The 21941-nt window shown below is 22.6% G+C and overlaps 1 protein-coding gene across 2 annotated transcripts in view; it reads left to right on the top strand.

Moving 5' to 3' along the window:
* The window catches only part of Eip75B (Ecdysone-induced protein 75B), a 254158-nt gene that overhangs the window by 164935 nt on the left and 67282 nt on the right, over positions 1 to 21941 (top strand). For both annotated transcript variants that reach the window (XM_065506350.1, XM_065506351.1), the window contains one exon: positions 248 to 336. In XM_065506350.1, coding sequence (XP_065362422.1) covers positions 248 to 336 — 89 coding nt within the window. The remainder of the gene's footprint in view (positions 1 to 247; positions 337 to 21941) is intronic.

Below are 21941 nucleotides of genomic sequence, written 5' to 3'. Positions count from 1 at the left end.
TTTTAACATTTTCTTTATATAATGTTGATAGTTGTGTGAAATTTACTTATATTAGATAATATCGTATTTTTTTTTAATATCGTAATTTTTTTTTTATAAATTTTTTGTTAATTTTTATATTTTTCTTTTTTTCTTCAATATCTTAAAAATTTCATAACATCTACTAGATAGGTATTTTGTGGATTTTTATCTTGTCTTATTAATTTTGTTTTCTAATAAATGTTTTTCTTCTCTCTTCTCTTTTTAGAATTCGATGGCACCACTGTTTTGTGTCGTGTTTGCGGTGACAAGGCTTCGGGTTTCCATTATGGCGTCCATTCTTGTGAAGGTTGCAAGGTAAGTAGTGATCTTTATAAATTTCATTTTTTTATAACAATGTCTAAGAAAAAACCTTCAAAACCTAACTAAAATTATTTTTTATTGAAACTGCAGTTAAAAGTTCAAAGGCCCCCAAAAATATGCTGCAGACTGTATTAAATCAAAATGTCTGGGGGTTGAATATACAGAATTTAAGGAAATTTAGCAGGGAACTGTTTAGTTATAACATTTATAAGCACCCTATTTAAAGTTTTATGAAGTTTAAGTTTAACAATAAAAAATATTTCCAACATTATTTCATTTTTTTTCAAAATTTTTTCCAAATTATTTTTGAGTTTTTTTTTTTTTTTTTAATTGGAAATAAAGCTTCCTTTATGCCGTTTGTAGCTGCTTGTAGTATGTTATTATTGTCTTTTGTTATGTTGTTTTGCAATAAAACAAAAACAAATGAGCGCGTGCTCAACCTTGAAAAAGTAGTTTGCCCTATTCCCTTATATTGCAAATGCAATATATTTTTTCTTCTTATTTATTTATAGTTTTTGCTGCCTTTTCAATTTCTGCCATACATACTACGCTGTATTGTATTTATTTTTATACCCAGCCAGACTCAATAAATGTCTCAATGACGTCCTTGATTTAGGTTAAATCACCAGGCTGGCTGCATGCACAGATCATGTACATTGTTTGCACTCTATAAAAAGAACAATGATAAAGCACACACAAGAACCCTTCTTTATTAATGAACAATACCAAGTGGTAGCAGTATCTGTATATAGAGAACATTTTACATAAATATAATTCCTATACAAAATCATGAGATTAAATTGATTATTACAAGTGTTTAACACAATAAAAGCCCTTTATATAATGAAAAATATAACCACCCTAGTATTAAATCAAAGCCAAATATAAAGGATCGTCCTTATTAGTGTGTTTATTCACCACGATCTATCTGTATTTACTCTTATTACTAAGAAGAAGAACAACAACAACATTCACAAATTATTTTGAAGTTCAAGGTTAAATAAATTTTCTGCTTGAACTCATTTGTTGTTGTTGTTGTTATTATTGCTACTCGTCTCCAATCGTTTGTTTACTCTTTCGTTTGGGGACAATGAAAAACTTCTTCGTTTGTTTTAGGTTGTTGTTGTTATTGTTGTAGGGCCCGAAAACAAAACATGTTTAAAATATTGACCACTCTTCTCTGACTTTACTCTTTTACATTTTGTTTGTTGTTGTTGTTGTTTTCATTCTACTCGGCCTGGTCGAGTGGAGTCTGCGTTAAAGTGCGTGAGTTTAAACATGCGTGTAGTTTTTTAATATTTTGCTTGTTTTTTTGTTAATCAGGAAGCTTTTATACATATTTTTGGCCATTTGTGTGTATTTTTTTTGCTTATTTTATTTAATGGCCTTCAGATTGTGTATTGACCTTTAAATTTTATGATTTTTTTGAAGTTTATTTTTGGCAGAGGGTAGAATTTTTAGCTAACAAAAGAAACTGGTTGATGGTTTTTTTAACTAATTAGTTTTATCAAACAGATTTTATTATAACAACAAATAAATGAAGACAAGTATTAAATGTTAGAAAAAAGTTTAAAAATAGAACAAAACTTGAACAAACTTAATTAAATTTAAGCAGTTTAGCAAAAAACTTTTGACTAGTTTTGAAATAAACATTATTATTTTTAAGGTAATTTTTTAAATATCATAAATTTTCTAAAATAATTTTTAATTTATTAAAAGTTTAAGGTTTTTTTTTAAAAAATTAAGTAAAATATCGTGTAATATTGTAAATTTCTTAAATTCATAATTAAATACTTAGCTGAAATAGACAAATAAAATAAATTTTCTTTCAAAATCTTAAAAAAAAACTTATTGATTTTTAGTTTATTGATAAATAATAAGCTAAATATCCAAAATTTTTGAATAATATCGTAATTTTTTTTTATTGTTGTTTTTTAAAATTTTCTTGTTCTTGTTCGTATTTGAGCTAGTTTTAAATATAATAAGCTAAATATTTTTTTCTAATATCGTAAAGAGTTTTCAAATTTTTTTTTAATATCGTAAATTTTCAGAAATAAAAAATTTTATAATTTAGCTTTTACTCTAAATATCATTATTTTCAATTATTTTCTTGAAGTTTTGCTAATATTTAAATTTTTTTTAATATCGTAAATTTTCAGAAATTAAATTTTGGGAAATTTTAATAATTTTTTTATTCTTTTAACAGAATTTATATAATAATTACATAAATTTTGAAATTTTTCTGATATTTTTTATAATATCGTAAATTTTTTTTAATATCGTAAATTTCCAGAAGTCTAATTTAAGTTAATTTTAATGGTTTTTCTTTTCTTTTAAAAGATTTTTCTGTAAAAAGATTTATTTTCACTATTTTGTCTGTTAAATTTGCCAATTTTTTAATATCGTAAATTTCCAGAAATTTAATTTTGGTTAATTTGAATGATTTTTCTTTTATTTCAAAAGATTTTACTGTAAATATCTTAATTTTCAATATTTTTTCTGTTAGTTTTGCCAATATCGTAAATTTTTTTAATATCGTAAATTTTCAGAAATTAAATTTAGCATAATTTTCATTTGTTTTAAAGGATTTTACTTCAAATATCTTAAATTTGAATATTTTTTTTGTTAGTTTTGCCAATATCGTAAATTTTTTTAAATATCGTAAATTTTCAGAAGTCTAATTTAGGTTAATTTTAATGATTTTTCTTTTATTTTAAAAGATTTTACTTTAAAAAGATTTATTTTCACTATTTTGTCTGTTAAATTTGCCAATATCGTAAATTTTTTTTAATATCGTAAATTTCCAGAAATTTAATTTTGGTTAATTTGAATGATTTTTCTTTTATTTCAAAAGATTTTACTGTAAATATCTTAATTTTCAATATTTTTTCTGTTAGATTTGCCAATATCGTAAATTTTTTTTAATATCGTAAATTTGCAGAAATTAAATTTAGCATAATTTTCTTTTGTTTTAAAGGATTTTACTTCAAATATCTTAAATTTAAATATTTTTTTTGTTAGTTTTGCCAATATCGTAAATTTTTTTTAATATCGTAAATTTTCAGAAATCTAATTTAGGTTAATTTCAATGATTTTTCTTTTCTTTTAAAAGATTTTACTCTTAAAATCATTATTTTCAAAATTTTTTCTATTAGTTTTGCCAATATCGTAAATTTTTTTTAATATCGTAAATTTCCAGAAATTTAATTTTAGTTAATTTGAATGATTTTTCTTTTATTTCAAAAGATTTTACTTTAAAAAAATTTATTTTTACTATTTTGTCTATTAAATTTGCCAATATCGTAAATTTTTTTTAATATCGTAAATTTCCAGAAGTTGAGTTTTGGTTAAATTTAATGATTTTTCTTTTCTTTTAAAAGATTTTACTCTTAAAATATTTATTTTCATTATTTTTTCTGTTAGATTTGCCAATATCGTATTTTTTTTTTAATATCGTAAATTTTCAGAAATCCAATTTTGCTTAATTTTAATTATTTTTCTTTTCTTTTAAAAGATTTTACTTTAAAAAAATTTATTTTTACTATTTTGTCTATTAAATTTGCCAATATCGTAAATTTTTTTTGCCAATATCGTAAGTTTCCAGAAATTTAATTTTGGTTAAATTTAATGATTTTGCTTTTCTTTTGAAGGATTTTACTCTTAAAATCTTAATTTTCATTAATTTTTCTGATAGTTTTGCCAATATCGTAAATTTTCTGAAATCAATTTTTTGGGTTTTTTTAACTTAAAACGCTTAACATTCTTATTATAGTTGAATTTGATTATTTATTAAAGTAATAGTGTTAGTGTTGATACTTTTTTTTATTTGTTTTGTTTTATTTCCCTATTTACTCACACTAACATAATATTATTATTATTTTAAACTTCGTCATCATCATCACTAACCAGCTCCCTAAAAACTAACTAACCCCTCCTTTAACAGATCTCCCCTTTGCCAAAATATGTATATTTAAATAAAACATACTAATATAGGTATTAACGTATGTTGTATAGGTTTTGTAGTAAAAAAAAAAATGTTCTGATTGTGATAGTAATTTTTTTTTTGGTTTGTTTTCATTACTGGTATTATTATATTGTTGTTGTTTATTTCCATTATTCTTTACTTTATTGTTCTTTTTGGTTTTGTTCAACATTAACATAACAACATAACCAATAGCAACAACAACATTCATACATACGAACAATTATTCTACACATGCTAACGAACGAACAAACGAAACGAAGGAACGAACGAAACGAACAACATCGGTAATTGACCAGAGCCATAGTGTGAATGAACTCGTTCAATGTCAACGCGTAGTAGTTTTTTTTTCTGCTTCTCTTTTGTTGTTGTAATGATTATGTTTTCATCTTCTTCTTTTTTTTCATTTATAAACAGAAAATAAAAACTCTCTCTCTGTAAATATTTCATTGTATTAAAATAGAGTGAGAGTTGGTTTTAGTGAAAAGAGAGTGTTTATTTAACTGTAGTAAGTATGTGTGTGATATTTCATTTAGTTTAGTTTTCCAGTTCTTTTCTCTCACTCTTTGATGTTTATTTTATGTGTTTTTTTATTATTATTATAGAATTTTACTTCCTTCTTGTTGTTGGTGGATTGAGGAATATTTATCTTTAGTATTTTTTAGGTTGTTTAGTATAGAATAATTGAAACAATATTTATGGCGGTTTATTATGTCTTATGTTGTTGTTAAGTGTTAAGTTTTATTAGCATAAATATTATGTAAATTGTAAATGACAAATTATGTTATGTAGGGGGAAGTAAAATAAATAGTAATAAATTTAAAATAAAAGAGGGAGAAAATGAAGAAAAATACAAATTTGATTGTAATTTTCTAGAAAATTCGAATTATTTTAATAGCAATTAACAATATGTAAAGTAGTTTTAACAGGGGAAGTAATTAAAGCTAAAAAGTAGAAATAATTAATAATAAAATTACAATTTTAACAATTATTTATTGGAAAATTTTCAATTATTTGAATAACAAATGTGAAATTATAAACTAATTTTTGTATTATTGCATATTTTATAACATTTTTATTGAAATTTCTTAAAAAAGAGGCGTAATTTTTAAAATTTCCCTTAAAAATTAAACATATTTTGTATTGTACTGAAATTTATAACAAAAATGGTTTAAATTTTCTATGTCCTCGATACAATTTATAGAATTTTTTTTTAATTTTTGTGTCTTTTTAAGCCCTAAAATATCAAATATTGTATAGATTTTGTTATATATGTATTTACAGGAATTTTTGAGTATTTGTTTAGTTTTATAGCTTGAAAAGAGGGTGGTTGGTATTTTAAAACTTTTTTGTATTAGCGTTTGGTTTCAACCCTCATTCCTTTTGCAATTTCTGTAAATGTGTCAGCTCCTTTTTGCAAACACACAGGTTGAATGACCGATAATGCACTTGAAACTAAGTGTAACATATACAAATTTTATTACATGGATGGAAAAAATCATTCAAATGGAACTAAAGGAAGGGAAAAAGGAAAGGAAATGTATAAAAAAATTTAGGAAATAAAGAAAGAAAGATTTAAAACAAAATTTCCAAAAAAAAATTAAAAATTTATGAAAAATTTTCAATTTTTTTTTTTAAATTTTCAATTTTTAAAAAAAAAAATTCAGAAAGAAACAAATTTGTTGGCACAGAATAAGAAAATTTCCAAAATCAAATTTAAAATTTAAAAATTGGTCAAAATTTTTTAAAAAAAATTCAAAACGAAAGAAATTTAATGGCCAAAAATAAGAATTCTAAAATGTCCAAAATTTAAAGGCAAAAAATAAGAAATTTTCACAAAAAAAAAATTAAAATTTTGAAAAATGCTCAAATTTTTTTTAAAAAATTTCAATACGTAAGAAATTTGAAGGCAAAAAATAAGAATTCTAAACAAAATGTCCAAAATTGCTTAAAATTTAGAAAAATTCAGCAATAAATTTACCGATTTCTATATTTTCAAAAATTCAAGAAATTGTTTAACACTTTAAATAAAAAAATTAAAAAACTTCAGCAAAAAATTTTGAAATTTTTTTTTAAATTTATTAGAATAATTTACTGTATTACTAAAAATTGCCTCAAAATCCTAAAATTTTCCTAAAAGTTGTAAAATATTCGAATTGAAAAATTTCCATATCCAGAAATTGCCTAAAATGTTTGAAAATCTGTTTAAACTTTTTAGTTTGTTAAAAATTCATTTGAACATTTTTAAAATTTTAAAAATCCGTTGAGATCTTGAATAAAATTTTTAGAAAATTTTAATTTTTTTACGAAAGTTAAGAAATTTAGCAATTTCCTTTGTAAATTTAAAAAAAAAATCTTAAGAATTGAGAAAAATTACCCCTTTTTTATTAAAAATGTATGAAACTTAGAATAAATTAAAGAATATTTTAATAAAATTTACTTTATAACAAAAATTTATAAAGTTTCGTAATCAAAAAATTATTGAAAAATTCTTAACTACTAAATTTCTTTCCCTTTTTCTTCACAAAATCTTTACAAGCAAAACAAATATGTCAATTGTATTGTTTTTCTTTACAAAACTAAGGTGAATGACCGAATATGCACTTGAAACTCATCGAAAATGTTCCTACACATTTGTAGAAATTTTAAGGGATGCTTGGCTGAAACCAAAAATTCCCCCAAAAAAAACATATTCCCACAATAGAAATTTTCGGGGCATTTAAATCTTCAAGTTATAAAAACTAACCAACCAACCCCCTGCAAAACACTCACTCCCAAACATAAGGAAAACATCTTCAAACATTTTCTACTATTTTCTTGATGCTAAAAATGTTTTTGTTGTTACATATTTTTATGTTTTGTGCCTTTAACACAAAAAGTTCAATGCACTGTGCAATTTAGGTCAACAACCTTTAAGCAAACATAATTGCAGGAGTAAGCAGAAGTGTGTGTAAGCACTATTTAGGTTAAGACCAGCCAGCCAGGCAGGCAGGCAGGGATGAATACAACGATGAAACTACTCACACTCTCGCATGCCTACTCAGAAACGCATTAAAAAACAAACAAAAAACCAACAAAACAATGCACTATACAAAAACAGCAACAACAAAATGGCATAAGTAAACAACAACAGCAACAAAACAAACAAAACAAAAGATGACACACTCACACACATTGCAATTTTATTTATCTCTAGTTTTGAAAATACTCTGAGAGTCATCAAGCAAACACTAAAAGAGAGCCTTAATAACAACAACATAAAAGAGCTAACTAGATAACTGTTTACCTAACAGATAACATAGATAATTTTATAGTGGCAGATTTTTTATAGCCTACTTTTAGTTGTTATTATTTTTACTTAGCTCCCTAAGGTAGGCTTTAGTTTTTGTCTATCTTTTTTGTTTTGATTAACTAACAGATCTATAATGGTTTTTGGTGTTCAAATCTATTTAAAAGCTTTTTTGTTTAATGACGTCAATTAAGTAAAAAGCTTTTTTTCTTTTGTTTAAAGCTTTTTATTTGTTGTCTTAAAATCATTTATTTGCTTTTATTTTAATTGAACAAATATATAGCAGCTCGACAATAACAACAAATTGAATAGCAAGCTGAAAAAAAAGAGAAAAAAAAGTAATTGACAAGTACGAAGTTGATTGTATTTTATGTAGGTTGAGGTAAAATTGTTAGTAATTTTTTGTTTTTTTTTAGTTTTTTTTTGTATTTCATTTGTTGTTGACGCTGTTATTTGTTGTTTTTAGTGAAAATATCTCAAAAATAAATAGAAAAAATATTTTAACCAAAAAAATTAACAAGAAAATCGAAATTTTTAAAACAAATTCAAGATTTTGAAAAAGTAAATAATAAAGCCTTCGAGAAAACATTTCTTTATATTGTTTTAAATGCCATTGACAAACATTTTAACTAATTTATATTAAAATTTCTTATAACGCTTTTATGCGTTATTAATTTTTCTTTAAATAAAACGTATTTATAAGCTTTTTATCTAGCTATTAGTTCAGAAATAATACTCACATTTACTTTTTTAAAGTTTTTAGAGTTTTTATTAATATTGCTTAAAATTTAAGCAAACAATTAGAAAATTTCTCAGAAATTACGAATTTTTTCTTATAACGTTTTTAACGTTATTAAGTTTTAAAGCTAAATTAAGTCTTTTTTGTATAGAAAACTGGTGTTATAATGAAATTCCATAAGATTTGCTTCAAAATTCAGAAATTTTCTTATAACGTTTTCAAACGTTATACGATTTTTTAAAGCTAATTTCTCAATTTTTTTAAGTTTTGTCAAAGTTTTTTGAGTTTTTATTAATATTGCTTAAAATTTAAGCAAACAATTAGAAAATTTCTCAGAAATTTCGAATTTTTTTCTTATAACGTTTTTTAACGTTATTAAGTTTTAAAGCTAAATTATCCTTTTTTTGTATAGAAAATGGTGTTATAATGAAATTCCATAAGATTTGCCTCAAAATTCAGAAATTTTCTTATAACGTTTTCAAACGTTATACGATTTTTTAAAGCTAATTTCTCAATTTTTTTAAGTTTTGTCAAAGTTTTTTGAGTTTTTATTAATATTGCTTAAAATTTAAGCAAAAAATTAGAAAATTTCTCAGAAATTTCGAATATATTTCTTATAACGTTTTTTAACGTTATTAAGTTTTAAAGCTAAATTATCCTTTTTTTGTATAGAAAATGGTGTTATAATGAAATTCCATAAGATTTGCCTCAAAATTCAGAAATTTTCTTATAACGTTTTTAAACGTTATACGATTTTTTAAAGTAAATTCATTACTTTTTACCATTTTTTCAACATTTATTATTAGTTTAAAAAAATTCTGGAAAAATAAGATGAAAATATGAATTTTTGTTTATAACGTCTTTTAACGTTATTGAGTTTTTAAGCTAAATTAAGCTTTTTTGTATAGAAAACTAGTGTTATAATGAAATTTTATAGGATTTTCTTTATAATTCAGAAGTTTTCTTATAACGGTTTTAAACGTTATTAGCTTTTTAAAGCAAATTTATCTCTTTTTTAAGATTTTTTCAACATATTATGGTTGTTTATTAACATTTCTTTTAATGTTAACAAAAATTTCTATTAATTTTCCAAAAAATCTAAAATTTTTCTAATAACGTCGTTTAACGTTATTGGATTTTTAGGGCAAATTATAAATTTCTGTGTTATTTTTATATGTTTGCTGCATAATAAATAAAATTTCCTTTAAATTCACATAATTTTCATATAACGTTTTTAAACGTTATTAGCTTTTTTCAGGCAAATTGATCACTTTTCAACATTTAATGTTTGTTTATTAATGTTTATTTTAATTTTAACAAAAATTTCTATTAATTTCCCAAAAGATCTAAAATTTTTCTAATAACGTCGTTTAACGTTATTGGATTTTTAGGGCAAATTATAAATTTCTGTGTTATTTTTATATGTTTGCTGCATAATAAATAAAATTTCCTTAAAATTTGCATAATTTTCTTATAACGTTTTTAAACGTTATTAGCTTTTTAAAGCAAATTTATCTCTTTTTTGAGATTTTTTCAACATATTATGGTTGTTTATTAATATTTCTTTTAATTTTAACAAAAATTTCTATTAATTTTCTAAAAAATCTAAAATTTTTCTAATAACGTCTTTTAACGTTATTGGATTTTTATGGAAAATTATACATTTCTGTGTTATTTTTATATGTTTGCTGCATAATGAATAAAATTTCCTTTAAATTCACATAATTTTCTTATAACGTTTTTAAACGTTATTAGCTTTTTCAGGCAAATTGATCACTCTTTTAAGATTTTATCAACATTTAATGTTTGTTTATTTTAATTTTAACAAAAATTTCAAGTAATTTTCTAAAAAATCTAAAATTTTTCTAATAACGTCTTTTAACGTTATTAGATTTTTAGGGTAAATTATACATTTCTGTGTTATGTTTATATGTTTTGTTATGATTTTTTGGAATTTTCTAAAAATTTTGGGAAATTTTCTTATAACGCTTTTGACGTTATTAAATTTTTATGTGAAATTTAGCTTTCATTTTAATATATAGTGAATTTTATTGAAATTTTATTTGATTTAAGACATTTTGAAAAAAAATTTATATAACGTTTTTTAACGTTATTAGCTTTTGGGGGTTTGTTATTAAAGATTTTATGATTTTTTTATTGGGCTTAATAATTTGAAGGTTTTGAAATACATTTTGTTATGATTTTTTTTGAAATTTCTAAAAATTTAGAAAATTTTCTTATAACGCTTTTGACGTTATTAAATTTTTATGTGAAATTTAGCTTTCATTTTAATATATAGCGAATTTTATTGCAATTTTAATTCATTTTCATGAATTTTGAAGAAATTTTTATATAACGTTTTTTAACGTTATTAGCTTTTATGGGTTTGTTTTTAATGATTTCATAATTTTTTTAATTTCTTTGGTTTTAGCATAAAGTTGTCTTAAAATTAAGCTAAATTTTCTTATAACATTTTTGTAATTTTATAAAATTTTAGTCTAAATTGTAAGATTTTAATTGGTTTTGTAAAAGAAAATCTTAATTTTGAATATGTATTTATTTCAATTATTAATAATTTGTTAAGATTATGCAATAATTTGTTTACTTTTCATAGTAGTTTTTTTGTTTGTTTATTATGTTCATTATGTATTTCAAGGTATTCAAATCAAGTTAATTTTTTTTTAATTAAACAATCATAGACATACAAAAACAGCTTACATACATATCTGTAAGCATTACACTCCTTAGTATAATTTCGGTGTGTGTAAGAGTATTTGTTTAACAATCACCTTACAAACAAAAAAAATTAAAAAAAAATTACAATAACAAATCTATTATAATTCTCCAAAAAAACTAACAACAAATATTAATATTACTTGAGCTGTTTTTTGAATGCATGTGAGTATGAGTGGCTGCTTGCTTGCTACATGTCTTTTGTTGCGGGCTGTTGCTAGTGCTGCTGATACTGCTACTGCCACTACATTTAATGTTGTTGCTCTAAATCTGGGGCGAGGGCATAGTGCAATGAACTAACCTACTGCTTGCTGCTGCAAATCTATCTACAATTGTGCACACACAGCAAAAAATAAAAAAAAAAACAACTGCACAAATACACACATTCAGACAGCCAGCCATTCACTTATGTTAACGCGAACGAAATGTTGTTTAAAATTGTTCAAGCAGCTGCTATTTTAAGCTAAGCTCTGCCTCGATTTGAAAACAATTTAAAATCTAAACCAAATTTGATAAAAAAAACAAAATGAACTAACAACAACAACAACAACAAAACGTCTTGGTAATTTACCATAATTTTCCAAAAAAATTCAAACTAAAAAATCATTTCGCCTTGGCAAAATTCGTTTCTACTTATAAACAAAACTTTGCAAATTGTTAAGAATTTATAATTGCCACACAGCATAACAAACAACAACAACAGCAACTACTCGTGCAACATCAACAACAACTCAAGTACAAAAACCTCTAACAACCCTTATAAGAGATTGACATGACCCAAATACTGGTTATTCAACTCTCTTCACTAACACTTGTAATCATTTCATTTCATATAAAAACAGAAGGGTGTTTTTGGGTTGCAATGAATTATTATCGTTTCTTATAGTAAGAAGAGAGAGGGAGAGAGAGAGCGAGAGGCAGTTAAGGAAAGTGAGGGTGGTTGGTGGTTTAAAGAAGAGGGTGGTTGCTTTCTTTAGATTTTATTTGTTTAGTTAACAATTGTTGTTTATAGCTGGATGTGAAAGTATTTGTTATAATTTGAAAACATTTTTTTTTTTGGGCAATTTTTTTTTTTCGTTTTGGGGTGAGGGTCATAGCAAAAACAACTAAAGCAAACAAATATTGGAAAGATTTTAGACAAATTCTTTAAAATAAACACAAATTGAACAAAATTATAATAAAATTAATATTTAGGCAGAAAAAAATTCTTATAAAAAATTAACAAATCAGTTCTTTTTATAAATAATATCTACAAATTCTTCATTACATTATATAACAAATGCTTTTAATCTCCTCAAAAACTGAAAAAATTAAAAATCTCATTTTTTATTTATTCAATATCTTGGTAAATAATTTGAAAAATGAAAATAATTTTTAAATATGCCAGAGTGTTTGACAAGACCTTTCAAAATTCTTAAAAAAGTAACAAATATTTTTATATATATTTTTTTAATTTACCACTAAACTTTGGAAATTTTTTGAAAAAATAAAAAAAACTATGTTTGGAATTTGTTAAAAATTTTGATTTTTTGCAATGAAACATTACAATATTTTTTAATAATTCAAAACGCCTTAGTACAGAGAACTGGAATTCTTAAAAATTTTCTCTAAATTTTTATATATATTTTTTTTTTAAATTTCTAGCAAATTTTTTTTGTTAAAAATATTTATATATTTTTTTAATTTGTTAAAAATCTTTATTTTTTATTTGAATTAGCAAAATATTTTTTAATAATTTTAAAGTTTTTTACCTAAACTTGTAAACAAATTTGAAAGTTTTCCAATATTTTAATACATATTTTTTTAATTCACTTTCAAACTTGGCAAATTTTTTTGAAAAAAACCGAAAAATAAAAATTTTAGTTTTCTTTTTTTTTTTGTAAAAAAATTTTGGTTTAGAATTCGAAATAGCAATATATTTTAATGCAGTCTAATAGACTGTAAAATAAGGTTTTAAAAACTTAAAATTTTATTGAAAAATTTAAACATATTTCTTTTTATGTGCTTTCAAACTTTGCAGAATTTTTTCAAAAAAACCAGAAAATAAAAATTTTAGAATCTTTTTTTTTGCAAAAAATCTTAGTTACGAATACGATATAGCAATATATTTTAATACGGTCTATTAGACAATAAAATCAGCTTTCATCTAGTTTAAATTTTATTGAAAAATTTTAATATATATTTTGTTTATTAATTGTCAAACTAGGCAACATTTTTTGAAAAAACAGAAAATATAAATTTTAGTATCTTTTTTTTTGCAAAAAATCTTAGCTAAGAATTCGAAATAGCAATATATTTTAATATGGTCTATTAGACAATAAAATCAGCTTTCATCTCGATTAAATTTTATTGAAAATTTTAATATATATTTTGTTTATTAATTGTCAAACTAGGCAAAATGTTTTGAAAAAAAAACAGAAAAATAAATTTTAAATATTTTTTCTTTTGGAAAAAATTTTTAGTTTATAATTCGAAATAGCAATATATTTTAATAACGTCTAATAGACAGCAACATGAGGTTTCAGAAACATTAAATTTTATTGAAAAATTTTAATATATATTTTTTTTATATAATTCCAAACATTGCAAAATTTTTTGAAAAAACAGAAAAATAAATTTTAAATATTTTTTCTTTTGGAAAAAATTTTTAGTTTATAATTCGAAATAGCAATATATTTTAATAACGTCTAATAGACAGCTAATTGAGGTTTCAGAAACTTTAAAATTTTATTAAAAAACTTTAACATATATTCTTTTTATTAACTTTCAAACTTTGCTTAATTTTTTGAAAAAACAGAAAAATAAAATTTTTTAATTTCTTTATTTTAGAAAAAATCTTGGGTTATAATTTGAATTAGCAATATATTTTAATAACGTCTAATAGACAGCAACATTAGGTTTCAGAAACTTAAAATTTTATTAAAAAAATTTAATACATATTTTTTTTATTAACTTTCAAAATTTGCCAAGTTTTTTTGAAAAAAACAGAAAAATAAAAACTATAGTTTTCTTTTTTTTTGGAAAAAAATCTTAGTTACGAATATGAAATAGCAATATATTTTAATTCGGTCTATTAGACAATAAAATCTACTTTCATCTAGTTTAAATTTTATTGCAAAATTTTAATATATATTTTTTTTATGTAATTCCAAACTTTGCAAATTTTTTTGAAAAAAACAGAAAAATAAATTTTAAATATTTTTTCATTTGGAAAAAAAATTTATTTTCTAATTCGAATTAGCAATATATTTTAATACCGTTTAATAAACAGCAACATGAGGTTTCAGAAACTTAAAATTTTATTCAAAAATTTTAATATATATTTTTTTTATTAACTTTCAAACATTGCTTAATTTTTGGATAAAACAGAAAAATAAATTTTAATTTTTTTTTCTTTTGGAAAACATTTTTAGTTTATAATTCGAAATAGCAATATATTTTAATACCGTCTAATAGACAACAACATGAGGTTTCAGAAACTTAAAATTTTATTCAAAAATTTTAATAAATATTTTTTTTATTAACTTTCAAACTTTGCTTAATTTTTTGATAAAACAGAAAAATCAAAATTTTTAATTTCTTTAATTTAGAAAAAATCTTGGGTTATAATTTGAATTAGCAATATATTTTAATACCGTCTAATAGACAGCAACATAAGGTTTCAGAAACTTAAAATTTTATTAAAAAATTGTATTATATATTTTTGTAATTAGCTTTCAAAGTTTGTGCCATTTTGAAGAATTTTCTAAATTCTTTAATTTTTATTTATTTCTTATTAAAAAGAGAATTGAAGCTATTTTCTTGCCTCATATGTTATGTGTGGCAAGATCATTTTTTTTTTTTTTGTTTTCTTGTTTTATAAATGATATCGTGATGTGATGTTAACGCTTATTTAATATATGACGTTATGAAATTATAGATGATGACGTTTGTTGGTTTATTTAACTGAAAAACAAACAAGTTAGTAGAATTTAAAGAACTCTAATGCTATATTTATGAAATTGTAAAAAAACTACAGGAAAAAGTGCTTTGCACTCTAGAGGAGTTACGTGTTTTTTTTTTTTTTTTTGCCAACATGCAATCAAGTTAAAGAAGCCAATAACCTTATAAATTTACACACACACTCTAACTTACCTACCTACCTACATAAATACTCAAAGAAGAAGAACATCTAACTTGTACTAACAACAACAATAAAAAGAGGAGTTCATAGAATAATTTTTGCGCAAAAAAATCATAAAAAAAACCCAAGACGTTTGCAAAACGAGTGAAGAGAAAGAAATGCATTTTTTTAGTATAAAACTAAAATAATATGATTATTGTTGTTGGTGTTGTTTTTTTCATACTTTTTGCAACAAAAAGTCATTGACCGTTTGTTGTACCAACAGTGTTGCCAAATTTTTTTCACAATATTCCATCAAATCAGACTAAAAAAATCGCCAGAAATCGCCAAATTTAATTTTTCCAAAAACGCTAGATTCCCGTCAAATAAATATTGAATTTTAATTACAGATACGGTCTCAAACTTGCAAACAAATGTTGTTTCGATTACTATGTTCCAAAATCTGTACTAAGAGAAGTAGGAACAATGGCTTCTTATAATCAAAGTGCAGAAGACTGGCTCTTTGTTTTTGATAATACGTAATTATAAATCGTAAAATTATTATACATGAATTGAAAGGCGTTTTACATTACAATACTTTTTTATAATATCATTTTTTTCTTTTCTTTAATATAATATTCATTGTCTTTAATACAAAAAATTATATTTCAAAAGAATTGTTGAATTGTAGTGTCTAGTCTATAGACTAGACTATAGACTAGACTATAGACTAGACTATAGACTAGACTATAGACTAGACTATAGACTAGACTATAGACTAGACTATAGACTATAGACTAGACTATAGACTAGACTATACTATAGACTAGACTATAGACTAGACTATAGACTAGACTATAGACTAGACTATAGACTAGACTATAGACTAGACTATAGACTAGACTATAGACTAGACTATAGACTAGACTATAGACTAGACTATAGACTAGACTATAGACTATAGACTAGACTATAGACTAGACTATAGACTAGACTATAGACTAGACTATAGACTAGACTATAGACTAGACTATAGACTAGACTATAGACTAGACTATAGACTAGACTATAGACTAGACTATAGACTAGACTATAGACTAGACTATAGACTAGACTATAGACTAGACTATAGACTAGACTATAGACTAGACTATAGACTAGACTATAGACTAGACTATAGACTAGACTATAGACTAGACTATAGACTAGACTATAGACTAGACTATAGACTAGACTATAGACTATAGGCTAGACACTACAATTCAACAATTCTTTTGAAATATAATTTTTTTCGTTTTTGTTTTTTGCTTTCTACTTATTCTATTAACCGTTATTCGACTCTCGAAAACAAATTGCATGGTTGTGTTTTTTGTTAAAAAAACTATATAACTCAACCTTGCAAAAACGCTAACGCTGTTAAAAAAACTCCAGATTTCACGTTAACCGCTAAATGGCAATTTTTTCCGCAATTGGTATTTCAAAAACGTCAGATTTGACGGGAAAACCGTCAATTTGGCAACACTGTGTACCAACCAGTAGAAGTTTTCTAGTTGCTGGGAATATAGTTTTATCAGGGTGAGGGGAGGGGAGAGGAGGAGAGCCAGAGTAAAAGTATGCGTGCGAATATTTTGAAAATAATGATGTTGATGATGATGACGATGTTAGTAGCACATCTTCCTGTTTTAAAATAGGTTCTTTTTGGCTCTAAAAAACTCTATTCTATTCTCTACTGCTTCTACACTCACTCTCTCTCTCTCTCACTCTGTGTGTATGCGAGGCTCTTTCTTTCTTTCTCTCATTATATTTACTTGCTCTTTCTCTGGTTTGCTTTGCAAATTGCAATACTTACATATGTTTTTAATGAGTTCAGTTATATTTATATGCATTTTACTACTACATACTACAACTACTAGTAGTTTATAGTAGTTTATGTATTGTAAATGTATCTATGTGCATTTAACTATAGGCATAATGAAAGTCATTGCACTTTGTCGAGCCAGAAGCAGCAGCAGCAGCAGAGAGCTACGGTACTTTCATTGCTGCCTCGTTTAGGTCGTTGACACAATCGTGCAACTCAATGATTATGATGATGATGATGATGGTACATAAGCAAATAATAATAGTTTTTTTTTGCAAGCAGCTCCCAGCAGAAAAAAACCTGAAGGAAAGGAGTTAAATGGGGGTGTTGCTGGAGGTAAATCGGTAGATTTGGAAATAACACATAATAATAGGGTCAAGCTAGTTAGAAGGAAAAGGATATACAGGAGAATTTGTAATGAAATTAAAGCAATTTAAATTAGAAAATAAGATTTAAAACAGATTTGCTATAATTTGAACAGGTATGACTGACAGTAAATTAAAAAGATAGGTCTAAAACAAAGATTTTTTAAAAAAGAAAAATAATGGAATTTTCAAAAAAAAAATATAAATGTTTGAGACGAAATATTTTTATATTAAGGTCTATTAAACTGCTATTTAAAATCACAAACACAGATTTTTCACAAATGAAAAAATTTCATTTTTTGGATTTTCCAAAAAAAATTGCTTAAAGTTTGAAAGCTAATAAAAAACGTATTTAATAAAATATTTGTAATATTTTTATATTTCTCAAAAGATCATTTAAAGATGTATTAAACCGCATTAAAATATTTTGCTATTTAAAATGAATATAAAAAATATTTACCAAAAAAAAAATATAATTTTTTGATTTTTTAAAACAAAAATTACAAAGTTTGACAGTTAATAAAAAAAATATATATTAAAATATTTGAAAAAATGTTAGTGTTATAAAGAGGTCTTGGTAATATCTATTAGATTATAATAAAATATTTTGCTATTTTAAATTCTAAACAAAGATTTTTCACTAATGAAAAAATGTGATTTTAGGATTTTCTAAAAAAATTTTGACAAAGTTTGAAAGCTAATTAAATAAATATTTAATAAAATACTTGTAATATTTTTATATTTCTCAAAAGATCATTTAAAAGTATATTAAACCGCATTATAATATTTTGCTATTTAAAAGGAATATACAAAATATTTACAAAAAAAGAAATATAATTTTTTGATTAAAAAAAAAAAAATTACAAAGTTTGACAGTTAATAAAAAAAATATATATAAAAATATTTAAAAAAATGTTAGTGTTATAAAGAGGTCTTGGTAATATCTATTAGATTATAATAAAATATTTTGCTATTTTAAATTCTAAACAAAGATTTTTCACAAATGAAAAAATGTGATTTTAGGATTTTCCAAAAAAATTGCTTAAAGTTGACAGTTAATAAAAAAAATATATATTAAAATATTTAAAACATTTTCTGTATTTTGAAAATATCACGAGAAAAACTATTACATGATAATAATAAATTATGCTATTTAAATGTGTAAACAAAGATTTTCACAAATAAAAAAATTTAATTTTGGGATTTTCCAAAAAAAAATTGCTTAAAGTTTGACAGCAAATTTAAAAAATATATATTGAAATATTTAAAATATATTTATTATTTTGGAAAGACCATTTAAAGGTGTATTAAACAATATTAAAATATATTGATATATTCAATATTTTTTATAAAAATAAATAATTTTTGAATTTTTTCCCAAAAAAAAGTTTGAGACAAAATAAAAAACACTTTATATTAAAATATTTGAAAAAATGTTAGCTTTATAAAGAGGTCTTGGTAATGTCTATTATAATATAATTAAATATATATATTTTTCAAATAAGCAACAAAGATTTTCAATAAAAGAAAAATAAGATTTTTTTATTTTTTTTTTCAACAAAATTCTATAAAGTTTGAGAGCTAATTAAAAAAATATATATTAAAATATTTGAAATATTTGTATGGTTTTAAAAACATCATTTGAAGTGCTATAAAACGGCATTCAAATATATTGCTATTTCAAAACACAAATAAAAAAAATTTTAGACAAAAAAATAATGTCATTTGGATTTTTCAAAACAAAAAAAAAAAAATAACCAAAATTGGGAATAAATTAAAAAAAATGTTGTTAAAATTTTTGAAATATTTTTATGGTTTTAAAAAGATCATTTCAAGTGCTATCAAACGGCATTTAAATATATTGCTATTTCAAATCCTAAACAAATATATTTTATAAAAGAAAAAAATGTAATTTTCGGATTTTACCAAAAAATTGCACAAATTTTGGTAGTAAATAAAAAAATTATTTATTAAAATATTTAAAAGATTTTTACGGTTTTTAAAAGCCTAAGTTCAGTTGTATAAAACTGCTTTAAAATATTTAGCTATTTATGAAATTTATTTAAAAAAACATAATTTTTAAAAATTTAATACAAAAGAAACAAATTTTATATTTTTTATGGAAATTAAACAAAGTTTGAAAGCAAATTAAAAAAATATATATTTAAATATTTGAAATATTTTTATGTTTTTTAAAAGACTAAGTTAAGGTGTATAAAACTGCTTTAAATTATTTAGCTATTTATGAAATTTATTTAAAAAAAATTCTTTTCATAAATTTAACACAAAAGAAAAAAAAAATTATATTTTTTATCGAATTTGAACAAAGTTTGGTAGTAAATTAAAAAAATTTATATTAAAATATTTAAAAGATTTTTAAGGTTTTTAAAAGACAATTTTAAGGCCTATAAAACGACATTCAAATATATTGCTATTTCAAAACCTAAACAAAGATATTTTGCTAAAGAAAAACATGTGGTTTGTGGATTTTCCAAAAAAATTTGGACAAAGTTTGGGAGTAAATTAAAAAAAAATTATATTAAAATATTTAAAAGATTTTTAGGTTTTTTAAAAGCCTAAGTTAAGGTGTATAAAACTGCTTTAAAATATTTGTCTATTTATGAAATTTATTTAAAAAAAACAATATTTTTAAAAATGTAACACAAAAGTAAAATTATGATTTTTTCATAGCAATTATGCAAAGTTTGACGGCAAATTAAAAATAAAATATATTAAAATATTTGAATTATATTTATATTTTTGAAAAGTTTATTCAAAGCTGTATTAAACTAATTTAAAATATTTTGCTATTTTAGATTTTAAATATAAATTTTTTATAAAAGAAAAATTTTTTTTTTTGAATTCCTTACAAAATTGTTTAAAGTTTCAAGGAAAATTAAAAAAATATATATAAAAATATTTAATTAGATTTTATAAATTTTGAAAGGTCTTGTTAATATATCTTAAAAAGCCTAAAAATATTTTTCATTTTTAAATTTTAAACAAATATTTTTAGTTAAAGAAAATTGTACATTTTAGAGTCTGAATTTTTTTTTGTAGTATTTAAGTCTTAAATGCAATAAAATTGTTATTTTTATTATTTTAAGATTTTTTTTGTCACTTTTAAGTTATAAATCATTTGGTCTTTAAGTTATTTTTTTATTTGCCAACAAAATGTCAACATAAATTTTTTGTTTTTTTTCCAAAGATTTTTTGTTACTCAAACCATTATTAACAAGAAAAAAAAACCTTTTAAAACACCTCTTTTTAACGCCTGTCATAATCAATTCTTTTCGTTTTTAAGCGAATTAAAATAGAATGTCACTTTGTGTTCAAGTCATGTGAAACAATTTTAACCTAAATTTTAGAATCATTTTTTTTTTGTTTTTGGCAAATTTTTGAATGTTTGTAAATGCTGCTGTTAATAAATCCTGCTTAAAAGCATGAACAAAATTCATATTATAACTAGACTAATATGTAAAAATGCTACAATATGAATTTTATTTTTATTTTGCATTTTTTTTTTCTTTTAAGTAGAAATAATAAATAGCCTTCAAAAAATCTACGTCTTGTTAACTAGTACAATCACCTAAACTGCTAAACAATCAATAACCTCCACTCTATACAACTCATTCGCTCACTTATTTAAAGTAAGACAGACAGATATTCAGACAGACGGACAGACAGACAGTCATTCCAAACTATCAAACTGAAATACTAAACAATTTTCAAGATAAATTTTGCAAATCGAAAACTACTACAACAACAACAACAAAAAAACTTAAATAAATAAATCTTTACACTTAAAAATATATTTTCCGAAAAGCTTAAGCCAAAACGTGACTACACCATCAGAATGGGTGCGTCTAAATGGAAAAATTCATAAAAAAAAAAATTTGGAAAAAAAAACATTGATATTTTCAGAACAACAATCGAATAATTTTTTGTTGTTGTTGTTGTTTTGTTTTTATTTCTTTGTAATTTTTTTTTGCTAGTTTTTTTCAACAACGTCTTGTTCTGTTTTTCAACAAATTGAATTTAAAGTCAGAATACGAAAAATTTGCATTTTTGACGGCACCAATGCAAACATTAGAAAAAATTTAATTTACTTAAGAAAATCACTTATACACAGCAAATTGCATACATATTTCTTTATCACACAACAACACAAATGTAATTTTTTTTTTTAGTCTACAGAATTGAATTTAAATTCAGTCATAGAGAACATGTGTATGTTGATTTAAAGTCAACTACCGCAGAAATCATTCACCTCAAAAAAGTTCATAAGCTTTTTTTTTTCTTCTCTTTTTTCTGTACGCAGCCTACAAAAAGGCTAGAAATAATATTTTGTTATAAACTAAAATGGAAAAAATTAAATAAAAAGTTATAAGAAAAAATTTCATTAAAAAAAACTAAAAAAATTCTTTTGTAAAAAAAATATGTTGGTAAACTAAAAAAGCAAAATATTTTAATGCAGTTTAATAGTGCTAAATAAGAACTTTTAAAAATTATAAAAATGTTTCAAATATTT

This window comes from Calliphora vicina, chromosome 3 (assembly GCF_958450345.1).
Source record: "Calliphora vicina chromosome 3, idCalVici1.1, whole genome shotgun sequence".
Lineage (NCBI taxonomy): Eukaryota > Metazoa > Arthropoda > Insecta > Diptera > Calliphoridae > Calliphora > Calliphora vicina.
The sequence above is the reverse complement of the archived record's forward strand: the minus strand, read 5'-3'. Positions and strand labels throughout refer to the sequence as shown.